The sequence below is a fragment of the Fringilla coelebs genome (assembly GCF_963513975.1).
Source record: "Fringilla coelebs genome assembly, chromosome: 2".
In the NCBI taxonomy this organism is placed as follows: Eukaryota; Metazoa; Chordata; class Aves; order Passeriformes; family Fringillidae; genus Fringilla; species Fringilla coelebs.
Genome location: NC_140029.1, coordinates 105972355 through 105993616, shown reverse-complemented (window position 1 = coordinate 105993616; position 21262 = coordinate 105972355). Strand labels below are relative to the sequence as shown.

The following is a 21262-nucleotide window of genomic DNA, read 5'->3' as shown; positions in this document are numbered from 1 at the left end:
ATGTGTTTATTATTTTACAAAGCAAAAATAGATCTTGCGCTCAAGTGGCTAGAGGTCATTCCATATGTTGAGTCTGTATCCCTCAGAAACTCCAGCTAGAATCTCACCTTTGTTCTCAGTCATCCCTGATGATTGGTTGATGAATACCCCTCACTCAAAAACCTTAATGGGTCTATAGATAGGACAGGTCTATTGTTCCTAATATAAAATCAGGGATCTATTTATAGGGAAGTGTTTAAAATTACCTGAGACATAGACTGGTGTAAAGTTGTATTTGTGAATTGTGTGACCTACCCTGCATTTTCTGTGTGCTTACCTTATCTATGAGACAGTGATCTAAATAAAACTAATCAATTTAAAATTCATGCTTCTGTTAACACACAAAATTGTTGTCTTATTTCTGTCACTAAGTTCAAGCAGGAGAACCAGAGTATTTAGAGCAGCCATCAAGAACTGATATTTCAAAGCACTTAAAAGAAGATTCTGTACAAGCAATCAATAAAGCTTTAGCTGAACAAGAAGATAGAGGTCCAGAAGCTATAATGGATACGGTGAGGACATTTTGGAGCTTGAAATACTTCTTTTGCTTTTATTTTGCAAGCGAAAATGATACAAAAACTGATAAAAGGGTGTGAGTCTGGAAACTTTGAACTGACAACTGCTTTTTTTTTCAGGGACTGTCCATCACTAAAGTCCATCCAGAAACTGTGTGCAATGATAATGGATGTAGTGCAAAAAAAAAATAAATTACAAGATAGGTGTTCTCTATGGGATTAAAATGCTTGTCAGGAGTACAGCATATTGTTCAAATTACAATCAGCTGTTTGTGCCCACCATCTTTTAAAGATTTTAGATGATTCCATGTATTTTTGAGGAGTAAACATTGACAGTCCATGTGAAAGACTTGAAAAATATTGCTTTAGACATTCAGGTTTTTATCTGGGAAATGTAAGAATATAATTGAGTTCCTTTGACAGACCTGTGGAAGTTAATGTGGCTTTCAAAAATAAGGGCTTTTTCAACAGTATCCTGTAGCTTTAATGCAGATTTACAACTTGATGAAAATATTTTTTTGTGATTCATAGGGTGCCTATATTAATTTAAAATTTCTGTAATAATCAGTGTTGGGTGTTTGTGCTCACTTTCTACAAAGTATACTAAGAGGAATGGAACATTAACTATTTTATGGGTTATTAAAGAAACTATATTTGACATTTTCTTCTTTCAGCAAATTCTTTCTTCCTTCCCTATAAGCATGTATATAAATGATAAATGCGTTTGCCACAAAACTATGTGCCATTAAAACAATATATGCATCTGTCTTGGAACTATATCCATAAATGTACACTATAGCTTCCTTAGGCATCCCTAGTAACCACTTAGGATATGAACAGTTCATATCTGTGTAAAAAGCTTCCCAAGATCAGGTGTGAATCCTCATTAAACAGAAGCAGTCTGGCCCCAGATACCTTACAATCTTTGAAAACTATATGACAGCTTGTTGGCACCCTCTTAACCTGCTGTGTTTTCCACCCCTTCTGTGATGGCAGGAAGGCAGGGAAGCACACTTCCTCTGCTAAACTGAAATTGAAGCTAACAGGGAAACTCATCTGACTCTGGATGAGAAGATGCTCTGCCACTAAAGCCTTAGGCGGCTGCGTATTGGCCTTTTTTGAGTTCTCAGAACAGCTTAGTGGAGGCTGTTTAATATGTGTTGCTCCAGCTGAAAAGGTGGCTGTGAAGATACCAAAATGCATGATAAAATGTCTTTCATAAGGCTGTCCTTCTTCCAGGGTTTGTGGACACCATCCCAGTGGGATGTGAAAGAGTCTTAGACTTTTTTTCAATTGATCAAGTGTTGTAGTTCAGGATAATGGTACTTGGCACAGTGGTCAGCCTTAGGACTTTACATGATTGTGGCTGGGGAACGCCACGATCTGTTTAATGAGACAAAAGAAAAAAAAAACTGTGCAAACATTATTTAGTAACAAATGTAGTTCAATTTCTAGTTAATCTGAAGGTACTCTGATAACATTTAAAAGCAGTTTTCTGTATCCCCAAATTTCAATTCTTCAGAATTGTGCTTCCTTCTCAGTGTATCAGCATGCTTTCTAATTATTCTGCTTCGATGTGCATTCAGACATGCAGGCATATATTCCATTACTTCCCTTTTTATTTGTCTGTTTATAAAAGAAGGAAAGCAAACATCAGCACATGTAACAGGATTGTAGGTTACTCACCACATGTTCATTTTTTTCCATTTTATGCCTTTTGTCCTTTTTTCATGCCTTCTGATTGCACAGCCCTCCTTTGTATTTATACAGTGTTAGGTGTAAACAGATACTGTGTTTTTGGAATCTTTGTTAAAAGGTGAGGCTATTGTTACAGGTGCAGAACAAGTAGCATAGCACTTGGCCATTGCTTGGATTAGAATCAAGGTTTAAGTTCTGCAAATGTTTCAAACTGCCTGTTTTTCAGGGGTAGACCATAGAAGCCAATATTTGTCTCTTGTTGTTGTTTAAAACTTAGTCTAACTTATCAAGAATTTTAGTAACTAGGATAGTCTTCTCCTGATTTTCTGTTTAATCACTCTTCTAAAAAATAATCCAGTTTAATGTAATGCTCCTTTAAATGTTCTTTAAAAGGGCTTTTTGTATTTTTTTCTCTCCCAGACCATTGGGAAATGTTAGCTTTCAGTTTTTCTCTCTTTTAGTATGACTTTATCAGGTATTTCAGATATGAAGTATCTGACCTGGCCTTCTTCAAGGCCAGACTGGAAGGGTCCCTGAGCAATCTGATCTAATGGGTGGCTTCTTTAAGACTAGATGATCTTTGAGGTCCCTTCCTAAACTATTCTGATATTTTATGATATATTTGGTAATTTTGGGGTGAAGTGTACAAAAAATGGTGGTTACAGACTCATCCTTTGCCAAGCGACTTTAATTTGTAATGGATATTAGAGTTGTAATACTGGTATATTAACCTGTAAAGATATAATTAGTGAATAAAGAACAAATTAAATAATTTCAGTAATTATGGCTTAATTTTAAAATGTACTGCTTAAAAAATGATAAATATCAATTATATTCTCTAACTAGATACAGCTTCGTAATTTTTTCAGAATTTAAGCAGTGGACATCATTGTACTAGATCAGCCCGTCAGTTTGCATCTCTCCATAGTTTTATTGTATTTTCTGATAATGATTATGATTATTCTTTTTTTTTTCCCCCAAGCATGTACTGATAATGGTTTTCTTCTGCAGAGCTCTGATAATGCCCCAGCTCAAGCAGCTCCTACCCAGCGAGTGGTAGAGGTGGCGATCCCCGATGTGGGGACTTTTGTGATTGAGTCAGAGGAGGGGGGTTATGACGATGAGGTACCTCGGATCGCACTTGTGTGCACCGCTCCTCCTCGGTGCTTCCTTGTGCTGCCTGATGAGAATTTTTGGCATGTTTGCACACTGTGACACCTAACAGATTTCTGCAAAACTAAATGCTTAGCGATTTGTGATCTTTAACAATGTCATAGTTTGTCGTGAAATACAGAAGGAAAGCACTACAAACTCTTAATTGGGCACGGTTTGCATGCTACCTTTTACACTGGAGGTGTATCTGTCTCTTCAGCTGTGGAGGTTGAATGTTTGTGTTAGGCCAGGTAGCATTCAAAATGCTGGTGATAAGACTGCACACTGCTGCATTATTTAAAAGGGGACAGGACGCTGAGAAATGTTCTTAATGTTTGTGCTTTCTTGTCAGTCCAGTAAAGTCTGATCTCTTATTTGCCAAGGTTAAGCTTTTCAGGCTTGGGGGATTAAATTAGCCATGGAAATAACCTGAAAATTATATGGCTAGTAGAACTGAATCTTGCAAATATCAAAACTAATTCAGACTCATTGTGGTACATGTACTTGCTACTACTTGAGGAATTATTGAGGGGCCTGTTGTTTTTCTGAGGAGCATTTTTTTTGCCTCCCAGTTTCAGCAGTAGAAAGCAACACTGCCGGTCATCAAACTGCCCTGCTTTGTCAATGCTTACTCTGTTTGTTTTGGGTGGGAGTAGAGTTGGTGCAGCCCATATTCTCAGGGCTCTGAACATGGTTTCTGGGGGAGCTTTAGCTTCCCTAGGCAAATGGATATTTCAGGTCATTCTGCCCTGGAAGTGTGATCAGTTATAACTGGGAGGATGGGGTGGGGAATAAAATGTTTTAATTGACATTGTCACACTGAGTTTAGCTTCTCCCAGATGTGTAGTCTCCACCTTGAAAGAAATGCAGATTTAACCTCATATAATGACCTGCTTGTTTGTTTTTACTTCTGTCCCTATGCCATTGTCTTTCTAGAGATTACTTTCTTGCCTATGTCTTTATTCATTTTGTGAGTGCATTCACTTTTTAAAATGTTTTTGTGTGTGGGAGACTTGCAGGGAGTTTAAGATCCTTCATTGTTTGTTGCTGTGCCAGCAATATCTTGGCCAGGGCGGGAGTGTTTTCCTTTGCTTACAGATCAAAAAGGAGAAAGGCTTTTCTGAGTAACTTGGATGTATCAAATTGTGTGTAACGGATGTGAATAGCAGTGAGAGATGTCTTGTGTTTGGCTTCATGTTTGTTAATTGTTTTGGATTTGATGTTTAAGAAATTGTCTGCAGATATTTCAGGGATTGATTGCATTTGCAGCAGTGAGTCTCTTATTTTGACCTTGAAATATGCATAAAACACAGGTGGCTTTAGTGCAGTATATCTCAAGTGTGATTGGATGATTTTTCTACTTGAAACTTTTTTTAAAATCTTTTGATGGCCATGGGCAGCACTTACTCAGTGTGCAGTTTCTGCTTGGTACTAATGCTGAACTGTGCATGTTCCTTTCCTGGGAAGTTTGGTCCATGTAACTTTTTTGACACAGATTTTTTTTCCTTTTTTTTTTTTTTTCTTTTTTGTAAGATTCCTTTAATGTTGTTACAGTAAAACTATATATACACATGCCATGATTTGATTTGCAGAATATGCTCACCAGATCTGTATTGAAGTGTGCCATATCAATGTATGCATGCATTAAGTTGCTTTTTCATTTTGCATGAGACTAAAGGCATATTGAATTTAGTCATTAAAATATTAATCATTCAAAACTTTTACCTTAAATCCCTTGTGGCAGGTCATGCTGACCCCGAACATGCAAGGTATTATCATGGCTATAGGTAAAGCCAGGAATGTTTATGACAGGTGTGGGCCAGAAGCAGGGTTCTTTAAGGTACAACTAACATTTTCAACTTTTTCTCCTCTGACTTTCCCTGTTAGATATGCTACTGCCTCTACCCCTTTCTGTATATAAAGTCATTTCCAGCATTTATGCATTCTTGTCTTTATCAGTGCCTCATTTAGATGTTTATCCCTTGAAATATACAGATATTTGCCCTGTTGATGTCAGCAGCTCATAGACCTTTCTGCATTTTAGCTTTTGAGTAATAGTAGTGAGTAACATATTAGTAATATGAAACCTAGATGTGTAATAAACAAAAATATATAGGCTTTTTCTCCTGCTAGTAATAAAACCCATGCCTTTGCTAGACTGTGGGACATAAGGAATTTTTTTTTACCCAGGGACTTTTAGTCATTTGTTGTTTATTTCAAAGAGATATTTTTGGTTTGTACTCTTGAAAAGATTTTTAATAATTTTAAATTGCTTTCTTTTGTGTAACTGCATGGATGTCAATACTATTTATTTAAACAGTGTTTTATTACTGGGAATTAGACATTAGGCTTTTTATGGTGATTAGTCTTCACTGTGGCATCAGAATTAGGAATGTGTTCATTTTCTTAAATACACAAACTTCTGAGCACCTTTAGCTCCAGGCCTTTTGAATTTTCAGGGTATTAGAAAGGGAGTTGCTTTGACATGATGTAAAGTGTAAAATCCTCTCAAATGTGATTTGGAGATGAGAAAGAAGTTTCTTGCTTGTCATTGAGTTAGCAGTCTGTTTTCTTCTTAATTGTTATGCTGTAGAAGAAATTCTAAAGCCACAAAACCCCCAAACAAGCAACAAACAAAGAAAAAACCCTAACATCACCCACAAAAAGCTCTGCAACCCCTTGGTAAGGAAACTGAAACCTCATGGATTGGTTTCTTGGTTTGTCTGTGTGGTTGTTTGACATGGATATTTAGAGAAGGGTTATAACCATAATGTGTGTGCTGGGCTGTCTCTGTTAACTGTGCCTGATCGCAGGGAAGGGAGAGACATCTGCCACAGCCTCTATTCAGTGAAACTGGGTTTGCTTGGGATTCAGTGTTGGTTACTTTTTTTATTTTCAAATTTATTAATGAAAATATGTAAAGTGTTCTTCAAGTTGAAAAAAAAATCCTCATTTGATCAAATCACTCCTTGATTTGAACCAGAAAGTTCAATTATATCTAATGATATTTTTAAATATGAAGGATGTTTTGATATTTTTAAAACAGAAAATTACTTCAAAATAAAACTCTATTTAATGCTTTAGAGCTATCAAAAAATGCTCAGTTGAAATGATTTTGTCTTTAATTTTGAGTCTTTAAACATTTAGGCTTCACGGGGCAGAATGTCTTTGAGTGAGAAAATGTTTTGACATAAAATAGAAAACTTTCCATACTCATTTTCTGCTGAATCGTGTTTGTAATAGCTTAGAAGATGTGAAATATGGTTCATTTTGAAGGAATGCATTAGTATGAATGGATGCAGATGAAGTGGGGTTTTTGGGAGCAAAATTTTAGGTTTGGGACACATCAGATGAAATCTCACTTTTCCCCGTAACTTAATATAAAAGCTTTTATGATGTGTTTTATTACTGTTGCTGTGTTCCTTTACGTGTTTGTTTTTGATGAAATTAGTGTTTTCAAAAAACTGGGGACATGGTTTTAATGTTACTCAGGTGTAACTCCTTTGGTGTGGGTCGTTGTTACAGCCAAGGTTCCACTTCCCCTCTAGACCTCAGGTTTAAGACATGACTAACATTCAGATATTTCTTGGTCAGTGATCTCTTCCAGTCATTGTTCTTTAATCTTTATAGACAACTTATTGCAGAATGTTTCTTTTAAGATGTTTGTTATCCTTAGTGAGAAAATGAAAAGCATATAATACTTTTTTCTACTGTCCATTTTTTTGTGTAGAGAAATAGTGTTTTTTTCATTTTGCTAAAGATTTCTGAATCTATAGAATAACATATTATTTCTAAATTATTATAAAAATACAGGGTTTGTGTTGTATTTTTCCTACTTCTAAGTAATTATATGAAAAATTAAATGTTTAAAGCAGTTTATTTTTGCTTCCTCAATAAACAAAGTTCAATTGTTAGCCATGTTGACTTTCTAATGGTGGGACTTCTGATGTAAGATAATCAAAACTCTGTGGCTTTTGGCATTTATAATGTTGTCCTAAACATCCTTTTTAATGGCAATGCAAATCATGAGTATTTAAAGATATTGATGCAGAACATTCTCCTAAGTTTTAAAGGTCTCCACGTGCTCTGTGTTTAAACTGTATGATTATTACCCTACATGTTTAGTCCTGAAACAAAATGTGTTATTAGCAGAGGATGGGAGCCCAAATTTCTGATAGTTAACTGTCAGGTTTTGCAGCATAAAGACACTTGAAATACTGAGCAGGGTTTTTTTTGGTTTTTGTTGGTTTTTTTTTTTTTTTGTGACTGCTTTGATGCTTTATTTTGTGCATACGTTGTATTTAAACTTTGCTAATGTGTTAGGAAACCATCTGATAACCTCCCTGTTTTCAGAGGGAATTTACAGAATGTCTGTTAACATTTGTCACCATTTTTCTAATTCCTTTTCTTGTTGCTCCTTTTTATGCTGCATAGTGTCAGTGAATAAAATCTAATAAACATATCAAATGGTGTTCATTAAAATCTAATGTGCTGGCAAAGCTGGAAAAGTAAATTACTCTGGCCTTTAAAATTTCTCTAAATTATTCAGGGAAGGCTGCAACCTGCCCTATAGGGCAGTACTGTTCATATTGAATTATTATTTTCTTCAGAAATCCTATCAATTGTTTTTCATTGAAGTACATATTTCGTTCCACTTAGTATTTTCCAAATCATACACATTCACTAAACTTCCTGTAGGGTATTATTTATTTATGTCTTTGCATTTAACCATGTGTTAGAGGTACTTTTTCTGAAGTCTCGTAAGGTAAAAATTTCTTAAGGTCAAGTGTCTGGAATCTTATACTTGTCTTGGGCTTAAAGTAACCTCTCTAAGGATTGGATAAATCTCCTCTCAGGGAGACATAGCACAGGATTGGAACTACTTTTGAAGGGAAGGTTTACTTGGGATTTTGTCAGGCTTAACTGGTGAGAGAGAGTACCAACTTGACAATTTATCTGTGGGGTTTTTTGTTTTCTTTTTAAAAATACAGTTTAGACTTTTTAGAAGGGTGGTCTGTGGAACTGCTAAAAATTTTTATAGGCAAAATGTCATGGCACATAAAGTATCTTGTATCTTTGATGTTTGAGTTAAAAGCCAGAAGGAATAATGTCTATTTTTTTTTTTTAATTATGTAGGCAATTAAGTTGGAGTACACACGTCTGCTAAAATTAGCCCAGGAAGATCCACCACCTGAATGTGATTATCGTTTGCGTCATGCAATTGTTTACTTCATCCAAAACCAGGCACCAAAGAAGATAATTGAGAGGACATTACTGGAGCAGTTTGGAGATCACAATCTCAGCTTTGATGAAAGGTAATAAGATCTGCACATCTCATTTCCTGTGTTCATGAATGTTCTCTGATGTGTGGAAACACCCCTTCATATTTGGCTGGTGCGTTTGGCTTTATTTCCTAGTTAATAGCTTGCACACTTACATTGTAAAACAAATCATCTTTATAAAAATCCCTGCTAAAAGACTAATCAAGAAGTTGAGTTTCTACTCCTCTAAAATAACTAGAAATGCTCAGTGTTGTTCATAATTTTGCACATAGTTTTCTGTACTTTTTTTCACTGTGTTTTCTTACTGCCCTGACAGCCAGTAGTAGAGAGCAAAGTCTTTCCAACTGGGTGAGTTACTCAAGAGCAAGACTATGTCTCTCTTCCACTCGAAATTTCATCTCCTAACTCATATAAAAAGGGAAATTAAAAGTTAGAAAACAGCCTGATTTCTGTGTAGGAAATAATCTTCTAAACTTCTGCAAAGTAATAGTCAGGGAGTTTCAAACTATCTGAAATTTAAAATTAAAAGAAAGACTAAGCAATGTGGCAATGTAGTGAAATAAAAGAAATAATCCTTTAAATAGCACAAGTTTCCATCACACATACTTCAAAAGTGTGCCCTCTCCTGCTGATTGTACCATGCATAATAAAATGTACATTTTCCAAGGCATTTTCATACTGGTTTTGATAAGGCTGTAGCTCATACTGTTTGAGGCTTCTGTCTTTGTAAGGATAATACAGTACTCTGTAAATTTCCAGTAATACTTAATGATTTCTTCTTTTGCTTTTTGTAAGGTGCCGTAACATAATGAAGGTTGCTCAAGCCAAACTTGAAATGATAAAGCCAGATGAAGTAAACATGGAAGAATATGAGGTCAGTATTGCTTATGCTTTAAATTAAGCTGTAATGTGAAATAGTTATCAGTAAAGCTGAATTCTGTCTTCACAAATTTCTTCTTGTCTCAGACTGAGAAGTTAAAACTGGCTATTTATTTAAAGCCCTTATTTGTCTAAAGGCTGCTCTTGAGCTAAAGCAGTTTTTTCCACATCTGTAATTCCAGTGTTTGAGTCATTAATAAGTGTCAGGTTGGAATCTGCTCTTACTTTGTTAACGAGTCTTGACGTCACTAACAATATTTTGTAATTTATCACCACATGAGCCACATGGCTTTTTCTAGGCAGCTGGCAAGGAAGGAGGAGAGTGGTCTGTGCCCAGCCTTGCTCATCTTGAGAGCTGCATGGCAGGCACAGTCCCATTTGTGCTTCTCCTCCAGCTGTCTCTGCAGCTACTATTCCCATTTTCTTATGAGCAGCAGATTCTTTTCTTTGCTGAGACCATGCATAACCAGCTTATTCATTTAATTTCTCACCTGGAGCATTTACCTGTAAAGTGAACCAGGAGTCACTTGGTATAAATGTTTTTTTTTCCTCCTGTGCTGTTTAGAAAAACTTGGAGGGAAAGTGAGAGCGAATATTGGACATTAAATAATCGTGACTAATAGCTGCTAAAATAATTCATCTCACATTTAAAGCTAAGCCTGTAGCTGATTTTCCAGCATCAGTTTCAAGTCTGAGTAATACTGTTCATTAAGACCTTTTAACTGCGGGTATTTATGTCCTGGGCAGATTGCAGTGCACCACCTGTACCTCCTTGTTGTGTTGGTAGGTCCAAACAACTTGATCAGGAGGGTAATTGAGAGTAATCTTCCCTCACAAATCCAATGAAAAATATTTTAATTTCCACTTCTCATTACCAGGTTTAGGACCTACAGTAGATACTACTGCATTACAGTTTGCCTCCCTACTCACTGATAGGGAGGGACCCTCAGAGTGACATTTTAATTGCATTTTCTTGGCTGTGCAGGGCTCAGCATTTTACCATTTTCTGGATGATGCTGCACAGAGAGAACAAACAATTCTGGACTTAGCTCAAAGAGTGGGGAGTGGGGGTAACTTCTGTTCCTCTGCAGAAAAGTGCCCCTTGTTTAGCTCCTGCAATAGGTAGTTGGGGGTTTCTCCATCGATTGTGTCAGTCCCGTATAGTGAGCTGGCATTTTATGGCTGTTTTCTCAAGCTCTTTCTGTTGAATCTGCTTGTAGCTGTGCCTTATGATGTTCTGTCCCCTATTTTGTCTTTAATGCACAATTGAAAGTCAGCACTTAACCCTCTGTAGAGAAAGTGCCTTTCTCACCTGGAGCATTTACCTGTAAAGTGAACCAGGAGTCACTCGGTATCAATGGTGATGCAGTAAGATAAATGTTCTGCTTCAGCAAGAGCAGCTTATCAGAGTTGCATTTGGTTTTTTTGGCACTTCCAATGTAAAGTGTTCAGGCTTTTTCTATATAATTCTTGTATTGAAAATTAAGCTTAATATTTGGCATATGAAAAAGCTTTCCAACACTTCCTGAGTAATATAGGGAAGAAAAAGAAAAAGATCTTGTATAATTTTACCTGTGGTTCTGCAAAGATGCTTTGTTTCTTTCAAATGGTAATAGGTTCTGTAAGAATAATCTCGTCTAGAAATGTATAAGATATGTAAAAATTTTGTTTTTATTGAGGGAGGGGTGGATTCTGGTGGACTTCCCTCATATGCAAGCCCACTGGCATCCTTAGTACTTACTGTGACTGGACACTAAATTTAACTGGAGGGGGGTATGTGTTTTTAAAAAAAAATTATATTTCATTTTTGTGGATGAAGTTCTATTTACCCTTTCTTACATGCAGAGATGGCATCAAGACTATAGACATTTCAGGGAAACAACCATGTTTCTCATGGTAGGATTGGAGTTTTTCCAAAAAAAGAGGTAAGTGGTAGTATAGAACTCAAATGTGGTGGAATGATGTGAAAGCAAAATGTAATATTGATAAGTAGAGCTGTTTTTTAAATTATGAAGTGTTTAATTTCCATTTCCAATTTCTTATACAAGCCATGGGTTCTTTACAGCCCCCTCCACATGCACCCCTGTTCTTCTTTCTCTTCTATTCTTAAGAACTCTGGATGTCACTCTGTGCACATACATTTGTCTGCTTTCATTAGCAGACGCAATTAGTCAAGTCTGTGTCTTTCTGCTTTTTGGCTGGGTCTTCCCACTGAGGCAGTTTTACCTTCTGCATTAGTCTGAGCCAAAACTCTACCTACAGTAGCCTTTAAAGGTCAGGAAAACAGAACATATTTGAGAAAAACTGTCATGCATAGCTGTCATAGTTGTAGCTGATTGTCCTTAACTCAATGGTGATTCATTCCCTTTTCTTTTTGAACCAAGTCAGAAATTGTGGCTGTATAAAATGGGTGACATTTATGTACTTAATTCAGAACAGCTCATATTTATTCTGATCTATACATGCAACAAGAATGGTGATTACAGTGTAAATGTAGTCAATCACTGATTTTTCATGTATAAAACAATAGGTAGGGAAATTTGTAGCGGGAGTCAAATTTCATTCTTTTTCTCTTTGTTGAGTAGTAAATTGCTCCATATTTCTCATCTTATATCTTCACAAAAAAGAAATGCCCCAAACAATACAGGAAAATTGATTGCAAAAGACACAGCCTTGCCTTTGTGACATGATACCTCTCTTTATACAAACTAACACCATGAGCCCAGAGTCTTGGGTTGTCTTTGGGTTACCACCATGTAATAAACAGTACATTTACTAATAATCTAAATTGAAATATGCTACACTATTGGTCTTAAACAGTTTGTGTACAAATGTTAGTCAGAAGATTGCCTGGCTTATTTGAAGTCTGGTGTTGCTTCATTCCTTAAAGAGGCAAAAATGTTACAGGCATTGGTGTGGTTTATAGGAACCCCTTTGTGCATTCTCTTAAGATTACAGCTGGGGTGAAACATCTTCAAGTTGTTTGGCACTGGGACTCCAGAGTGGCACCTTCAATTGTAAAATACCAATGTTTTCAATAAATTCCTTCTTGCCATAACATATTCTGGTTATGCCATGGAGGAGAGAGGGAAGCACAGGTTTCTGCTATGTGCTAAATGACGTTCTCCACTATTTGTAATAACTTGCAGAATTAGGGTGAGATGTTCGTTATAAAGCACCTTCATAATTTAAAAAACAAGCCTATTATCACCAATGTGATAATACTTACACTCTAATCTGGAGAATATTAGAAATAATAAATACCTTTTATTAGAAATAAAAGGTAAAATTTCAGAAGTGCTTCATGAAGCTTTTAATACAAAGATAGTAGGACTAAAGTATAGTTAGTGGATGAGTGAGATCTGGCTATCCAGTGACCTGCTCCAAAGGCATCTTGTGCAGATACATGCCTGTGTTTCAGCTTCAGGTTCCCAAAGGTTTCAGAGATTTACAGAGATCCCCACCTTGCACACTTGAGAGAGCAATGGTACCATCCTTATGCTGGAAACAAGACTAAACTGTGGATCCCTGTCTGTTCATTCAACACTAAAATCCTAAAAACATAACTTCAAAAATATAAATGAAAGGATAGACTTTCATAATAGAAATATGATCTTCATTAGTAGGACTGTTTTGAGGCTTTTTTTCCCCTACAAACCCACCTCTCTGTTGACAAACTTTTCTCAGCTTCAAAACCACTAAATGATAACCTAGCAGCACTCAATGTCTAGTTGGAGCCAAAAGTCAACCTTTATTCAAGCAGTATTTATTTCTTTAATTGTAATGTGTTGAACAAACACAGAAATCAATATTAGTTTGGTGTATCTTTTTCACGCCTACTTTCAGTGGTCACTTGTCATCCCTTATGGTGAATGACAAGGCCCAGTTTTCACTGCAGGTGGAGAATTAAGGGGTCTTTCAGGAAGATCTCCTCTGACTTTAGTGTGGAGTAGTAACCTACTCTGCCTGAGAACCCAGGCAGCTAATGAGCCTTGGTAGGAGTTTTGCCTGCAGCTCACTCTTGTGGTAGCAACTTAAAAGTGAACAAACTGTATGCTTTGCCAGTTGCCTTTTAAGTTTCTTGGAAAGCCAGTACAGCTTTTCAGTTTTGACTGAAATGCCTTTTTCAAAACAGTGCTAAAATTTTGCCTTTCTGTGCTTTCTGTGTCTTTTCCAATGCCTCAACCTAGTGAGCTCCAGACTTTCCAGCTGTCTGGTCAGTTTTATTGGTAAGCAGTGGTATGAAGAGTTTTCATAGCTAGGAAAAATGGACTTCAAGTACCTTTTCCCTTATTTTTATATTGTGAGCAGCTTCAGTGATTTTAAGTTTAGGCTGCACACACTTGAACTTATGTGCAGTTCGTCTGTGAGAAGGCAGAAAGCCAACCATGTCCTGGGCTCATCCAAAGCCCCGTGGGCAGCAGGGCAGGGAGGGGATTCTGCCCCTCTGCCCCCTCTGCTGAGACCCCACCTGCAGGGCTGCATCCAGCTCTGGGCTCCCAGCACAGCAAGGACAGGGACCTGCTGGAGCCAGGCCAGAGGAGGCACCAAGGTGATGAGAGGGATGGAGCACCTGCCCAGTCAAGACAGGATGAGAAAGTTGGGGCTGTTCAGCCTGAAGGAAGAGAAGGTTGCATAGAAACCTGAAAGCAACCTTTGAGTATCTGAAAGGAGCCTACAATAAAGATGGAGACCTTTTACAGAAGCACGGAGTGACAGGACAAGGGGGAATGGCTTCAAACTGACAGAGAGGAGGTTTGGATTAGTTATCAGGAAGAAATTCCTTACACTAAGGGTGCTGAGGCACTGCAACAGGATGCCTGGAGAAGCTGTGGCTGCCCCATCTCTGGAAACGTTCAAGGCCAGGTTGGATGGGGCTTTGTGCAGCTTAGTCTAGTGGAAGGTGTCCCGCTGCCCATGGCCTTCAACCCAGGCCACCCTATGATTCTGTGGATCTGTTTGCTAATTTTACTGTAGTCCATTCCTCAGACCCAAGATATATAAGGAGTCTGAGCTTGGATATACAGTCATGATAATCTAAAATAACTTACCTTGGTGTTAAATGGCACCACAGTTGTTTCAGGAAAGGGCGAGGGAAGGAGCAAGAAGAGGGTGACTGTAAATAACTACCACCACTGAGTTGTAATTTGCATCAACAGAGCTATTGACACTGTAGCTTCAACCTGCAGTTTCACAAAGAACTGAACGAAAAACAGGAGAAGGTCCACCCCCTCTGGCTTTATAACCAGCAGTTTCAGTTCTTGTAATCATCTTTTCTTCCCCTTTCCTCCTACATTGAATTTCCAGCTGTCTGGTCAGTTTTATTGGTAACCAGTGGTATGGCTTGGAAAAATGGACTTGAAGTAGCCTTTTCCCCTATTTCTATATTGTCTCATTGGGAGGTATTACCTTACATCTTGAGCTATTTACTATATAAAACTCTTGACTTGTATTCAGATATGCTCTGTGTGTCCACATAATTTTTAGCCTTTTTCAGTAGCTTGGTAGTTCGTTTTGGTAGTTTCAACTTGACACATGAGCTCATACTCTCATCAGGAAGGAGTGCACAATTTCATGTTCCTTTAACCACTCCCTTAGGAAATTTCTCTTCCTAGATTTTTTTTTATTATTATTTGAGTAAAAATGAGATATAAAACTGCCTGTTTTTAGGGTAGCTACTGGAACTGCTTTCAGTGCTTGTCTGTCATAACTGAGTAAATCAGAGAGTCAACCATTTCAGGTGTTTGCAGGAGATGATGTGCAGCAGTATGAGGGGAGATTGTTCATCTGTGCGTGAAGGGATCTCTGTCAATTACTAACTGATAGGTTCTTGGGTGCTCTCTTATTCCTTCTCTACCAATTAGCCTTGCATTTATCGTCTGCATTCAGATGAAAGACAGGAATATCAAAAGTCTGACAGCACTTCTGCTGTTGAAGTGCTGTGATGGCTTCTTCCATCATATTAGATTTCAAGTAACTTGGAAGAACTTTCAATTAGTAAAGCTTAAAAATTCACAGTTTTTGTTATAGAAATAAGGCGACAGCTTTAAATCTTATTTGCTGAGGTGTAGAATGCTATCAAGATATTCATGGCAATGGAAACTCAAACCCAATGTGACATTAATTCAGTCAGGAAAAATTAAGTTTTCATAGATACTCAAGGCCAGTCTAACATTGTTTTTGAAGTGAATGAAATGATAACCCTTGGTTTCAGTGAGCTTTGGATCAGACATTGTTTGTAATGATCTAACCTAATAATAAAATAATTTGTTCTAGTGTGTGTAAAAGACAAAATCGTATGGTTAAAAAAAAAAAAATTATGAAGAAATTGGTGGGAAGGGGTGGACTTGCTCTCCAGCAAGTGGAGTTACTTGTCCTTGTAGGTACACAGTAGTTACCTTGAGGCAGGTGGTATGTGGATGTTGCACCTAATGCTTTTGTTTCTTCACTTCAGTTACATGGAAGCCTTGCTCTACCTTATCTATGCTTACCAGAATAACAAAGAACTCTTGTCCAAAGGCCCCTACAGAGGGCATGACGAAGAGCTGATATCTCACTACAGACGGGAGTGTTTGCTAGTAAGTGAAGGGGCAACTATATGTCTCAAAATGTTAAGTTCGCTGCGTAGCTCTAATAAAGTTAATTAATAGAAAAGTGTTGCCATCATGTACAACAAACATCAAACCTCCCTGCATTAGTAATTTAATACTGAGGTTGTAAGAGGAAAAAAAAGCAAAAGTAAAGAAGAAAACATTGTTCCCCCCATTTATTGTGAATAGCCAATAATTTTCTTTATGATTATAGTGGGCTCACTGCAGTCGTATCTGGGCTGGGTGGGAGCAGTGGTTGACAGAGCAGTGAGAGGACTCACCCTGCTTTGACAAGGAGACAAATATTGGGAAAGACATCAGCAATGATCCCTTGCCTGAAACAAGGGATTTTTTCCTTGTTATGTCACTTTTAACAATAGTGAAAAAATAAAAGCTGGTGATAGAATCTCAGTCTTAACAAAACAGCTGCAAAATTGGAGTTGTCAGGTATGAAATGAAGTTGCTTGAGGAACAGCACCAGTTCAAGTGGATTAGTACAGCATATGCATTGTGGAGTAAATATTAAAATACAGCTGTGGTTAATACAAACTGCCAGGTAATTCTGTAGGAAGACTGTGCTTTGAAACAAATTGATAATGATGCATGGTAGACTGTGAAATGCTGTGTACTAAAATGCTTTCCTTTTTTGTGGTGGTTTCTGAAGAAACTAAATGAACATGCTGCAGCACTGTTTGAATCAGGAGACGATCAGGAAGTAAATAATGGCCTGATCATAATGAACGAGCTTATTGTCCCATGTTTGCCATTACTACTGGTGGATGAAATGGAAGAGAAAGATATTGTTGCTGTGGAAGATATGAGGAACCGTTGGTGTTCCTATCTTGGACAAGAAATGGAACGTAAGTCATTTATTATTAAGATAAAAGGCCCTTGTGCACCTTTTTTATGAGTATGATGTTTTCAATATCTGGAATTAAACCTGTATCTTTTTTGCCTTGGTAATGTTTTTTGAGCTACCTTGACTTTTGGATAATTCTGTACACATTTAAATAAAAGATTTTTCCATATGTTGCACTGGCGTATCAGGCTGTAAAGGAAACATGCTTTTTGAATGGGAAAACATTTGTGGTGTTAGGCTATCTAAAGGGGAGTTTATATCAACATCTTACTAGGAATTGGTATGTCCTAGTTATTGCTTGGTAGGTCTAAAGAATCTGAATTATTCCAAGTGAAACTCCTCCTCCTCCTCTACCCGCTAATTTTAAAAGAAGTCAACATTGGGCAGAAAAAGAACAATTCTACATGTGGACATAAATGCTTACGTTTGTTTTTCTGGTTTGATTTGCAGCCAACTTGCAAGAAAAACTGACAGATTTCCTGCCAAAACTGCTAGATTGTTCTACAGAGATTAAAGGTTTCAATGACCCGCCAAAGTTACCCTCCTACTCCACACATGAACTGTGTGAAAGATATGCCCGAATCATGTTGTCACTCAGTCGAACTCCAGCCGATGGAAGATAAATTCTGCAGACCTTCCTAAGCACATTGTATAAACTTTTTTAGTTCTTAAACCTTGCCTTCCTGTCACAGGGTTTGCTTGTTGCTGCTATAGTTTTTAACTTTTTTATTTTAATAACTGCAAAAGAGAAATGACTGTACAAACTTTAGCCAGACTGCAAACGATTAAAGCTGAGAATCGCATGGCGCTCAGTCGTTTCAACCAGAATTGATGCAACATGCAAGTCTGATCATTATGGCAAAACTGCTTTTTTGCCATTTATCTGTTACAGTATTACTTTGCTTTTATCTTAAGATCCTTTACTTTATCAACAGCTGTCTGGATCATTTTGTGACTGCAACTACTTTAAGTGTCCAGTGCTGTGTAAATACATGGTACTTGGTAGCTTGTAAATGAAAAGAAAGAATAAAGTTTTATTTATGGCTACTTCTGTGTTTGCAAGCAGATACCTTGTATATTATTGTAAAATACGGGTATTTTTAGAAGAGATACAGTATATTGATGGGTTACTCAATTTTATAGACAAGGTTCTTTAGGATTTATGGCCAGTTTCCTTTCAGGTACTCAGAGATTACTGTATGTGAATATATTGAAAAACTGTCACAGTATTATACACAATGGTGTTTTGTATATTCTTCACTGGTCTGTTTGATACTGCACCTAAGCACTTTAGTGTGCGTGTGAATGGCTATGCCAAGTCTTTTCTAATGATAGGGACTGGCTTCTGAAGCAAAACAATAATGGCACCTTCCTTCTATTCTTACAAAAAAATTGAAGGAAAAAAGTTAAAATATTTTCAGTATAAATATATTACACCTTCTAAGCAAAACTTCTTAAAATTGGTCTAAGTAGAGAAAATAAAGATTTTAAAAAGCTGAATTTATGAAGCTTAAGGATTAATCCATTTTTAATTGGTATTTGAGTCATGTAAATGACCAGAAATGAAATCTTAATTTTAATTCTTTACTTGAAACGGGTTGCTATTGTTGCAACAAAATATCTCAAAAATCTTTTATCTGTCCTAATTAAATTTCTGTTGGAAGTAAAAGAACATATCTATCTGGCTTGTTTTGTGGAACTGAAATACTGTCTGGTTTTAATGAAGAAACTTAATTATTTTGTGGAAAAAGAGATTTAATGCGTCCTTAGGTAATCCTGTTACCTGACACTATTTTGATTCCTTCTCTTTTTAGAGAACATTTTGTGTTAGATCAGTAAAATATGTGAATATTTATTTGTATGTTTTTATTGGAGCGACACAACTTTTCCTTACAGGTTTTCAAGTGGTGTTTGAATATCTGCTAATAAAACCCACAGAGGGAAGGGAAGGCAAGGAGTGATGAAGTTCAGACCACCCAGAAGTGCAGTGGGCAGAAATGTGGGCATCTCATAAGCAAGAGGCAGCCGAGTTCAATCTTAGCACGTATCAGTCTGAGAATTTGTTTGCTCTGGAGAGACACTGGATCACAATGTACAGGGAATGGAATGTGGCCTTCAATTCCAAATCTGTTCAGGACTGTTCTCCACTCCTCTTTTCAGTATTGCAGTGCTTCATGGTTTTTCAAACCAACCATTTATTTTATCAAATTCTTTTTTTAAAAAAGAATATTGACCTTTTAGAAGTGAAATACTGCAAAGGAGCATTATTTTAGTTCTGAGACTGTTTATGTGTGAAATATCCCTCTTAAAGAAAAAAAGGTATGCTTACTATGAAGTGGGAGAGGATATATTTTAAAAGCTTTTACATTTTGCACCTGTTCAACTTTGATTTGAAACTCAAGAATATGCCTACTTAGTGCTGTATTTTTAAACAAGGGTTTGAACAGATCAGACTTCCTACTTTTTTAATAATAGTAAAAATAATTAGAAGTGAAAGAGAAACTTTATTTCATTATGGCTAACAGGTTTTGAGTTTGAGTGTTTGTGGAAGCTTTTAAGGAAAGCTCCCCTCTTACCCCAAAGGAGCCAGTACCCTCATCTGCCTTATCTTTCACAACAAACACATGGGGAAACACATGGGGAAAGGCACTCTTTCTAAGGTAAAAAAGAGAAATAAATTATTTCATTTGGGAAGAATACCTAAGATTTTTCAATTAAAAGAAAGACAGGAAGGATGAGAATTGGTTTTTGTTTTTTTTAAATTCAGTTTCTAAAAGTATGAAAATAATCCATTGAGGTTCATAGTAATAAAGATAAATGTGTATTCCTTTGCAGAGACAAATTTTTGAGTTGAATTGAGAAGGTAGAAGAGCAGAAATAAATATATATGTATTTTGCTGTTTAAATATATTTTAATATCTGAGTTTAAACCTTCAGTGAAATCATGAATAGCTACATTAACTTTGTCTTAAAAGCCTTGCTTTTTTCACTGCAGTAAGGCAGTTGATAGCTTGGGTTCACAATGCCCAGCACCAAACCTCTACAAGTAACTGTAAGGCAGTAAAGCATACAGTCCATTTGGCTACCTGATAATCTGTGGCTGAGTTATGTAAGGAGGTATGGTCTCTTCAGCATGGGGATTATGAAGAGTTTTTTCTCAGTTAATGGAACACAGAAAGATCAAGGAAATTTAACCAAAATTAATTTACAAGACCATCGAGTGAAAGGTGGGGTTTTTTCCAGATGTTGCTTCATAGTGAGAAAAAGCCTGAACTTACCCTTTTTCAGTTAATTGCCTTTTTTAAAATTTCTCTCAAACATGTGTCTTCATTTTAGCTGCCCAATCTTATTGCCTTACTTGAAGTGATATTTTGGTAGTATTGAGGATCCTGTTGTTTCTAGTTCAAGCTACCTCAGGAGGTCTGTCAGTCTCAGCCTAGCAGAGAACCATGAACAGCAGGAGCATTGAGCTCAACAAAAGGAGAGGATGGGTGGATGGGGTCAGTTTGTACTTCTTAGATGTGAGATATTGGGAAACAGCAGACACGAAGAACTTGACCTTCACTAGTGAGTCAGTGTTGTTTTGTGGGCAGTCTGTGCTTCACTACAGGGAACAGGGTTGCTTGAGAAATCCTGAAGTATGAGCAGCCCCAAAAGCACATGCTTTGTGTTCAAGCATTAACATACCACAATTTCATAATATTAAGTATCTTTCAGGTTATTTTTAGGCTACTCCTGTGAAGATTGCAGCTCCCAAAAGGAACTGGACTCCACCAGTAGCACACGGGAGACAGCTGGATACTGTCCAACAAATGTAAAGGTTCATAAAGGGAGACAATGGTTGCTGCCCATATTCTTCATTTTGTCACGTTTCCTTCTCTCAATCTCCAGTGACTCCAGATGTCTGTGGGAGGCCTTATATAAGCATAAGGTAAAGAATTTTGATGGAACAATGCACCACTCAAGGTCTTGCAATGAGTCACCTCATCTGTGCAGCATTTCTCAACATAAATGTGTGTTTTTAAAAAAATATATATTCTAGGTGTGAGCCTGTAGGAATACAAGAAAAGTGAGTATCAGTCTTTGCAGTGAAAGTGGTTGCATCTTTCCATTTTTCTTTTCTGGAGAGGACAATAATATGGATATGAAAATGCTCTTATCTAAAGAGGTCTTTTAGCAAAATGCAGTAGGTAGAATTCCAAAGGGGAGTGATTCAAGTGAAACAATTATTTTTCATAACATGTGCTT

General features: G+C 37.0%; 1 protein-coding gene across 2 annotated transcripts in view; it reads left to right on the top strand.

Moving 5' to 3' along the window:
• The window catches only part of USP25 (ubiquitin specific peptidase 25), an 88358-nt gene extending 70289 nt beyond the window's left edge, over positions 1–18069 (top strand). The window contains exons 18-26 of one of the 2 annotated variants that reach the window (XM_084226565.1): positions 412–551; positions 3264–3377; positions 5149–5244; positions 8541–8719; positions 9482–9560; positions 11411–11490; positions 16020–16143; positions 16820–17015; positions 17465–18069. In XM_084226565.1, coding sequence (XP_084082691.1) covers positions 412–551; positions 3264–3377; positions 5149–5244; positions 8541–8719; positions 9482–9560; positions 11411–11490; positions 16020–16143; positions 16820–17015; positions 17465–17637 — 1181 coding nt within the window. In that variant the 3' untranslated portion in view covers positions 17638–18069. The remainder of the gene's footprint in view (positions 1–411; positions 552–3263; positions 3378–5148; positions 5245–8540; positions 8720–9481; positions 9561–11410; positions 11491–16019; positions 16144–16819; positions 17016–17464) is intronic. The other variant, XM_084226566.1, reaches the window with a different exon arrangement.
• The last annotated feature ends 3193 nt before the right edge of the window (positions 18070–21262 follow it).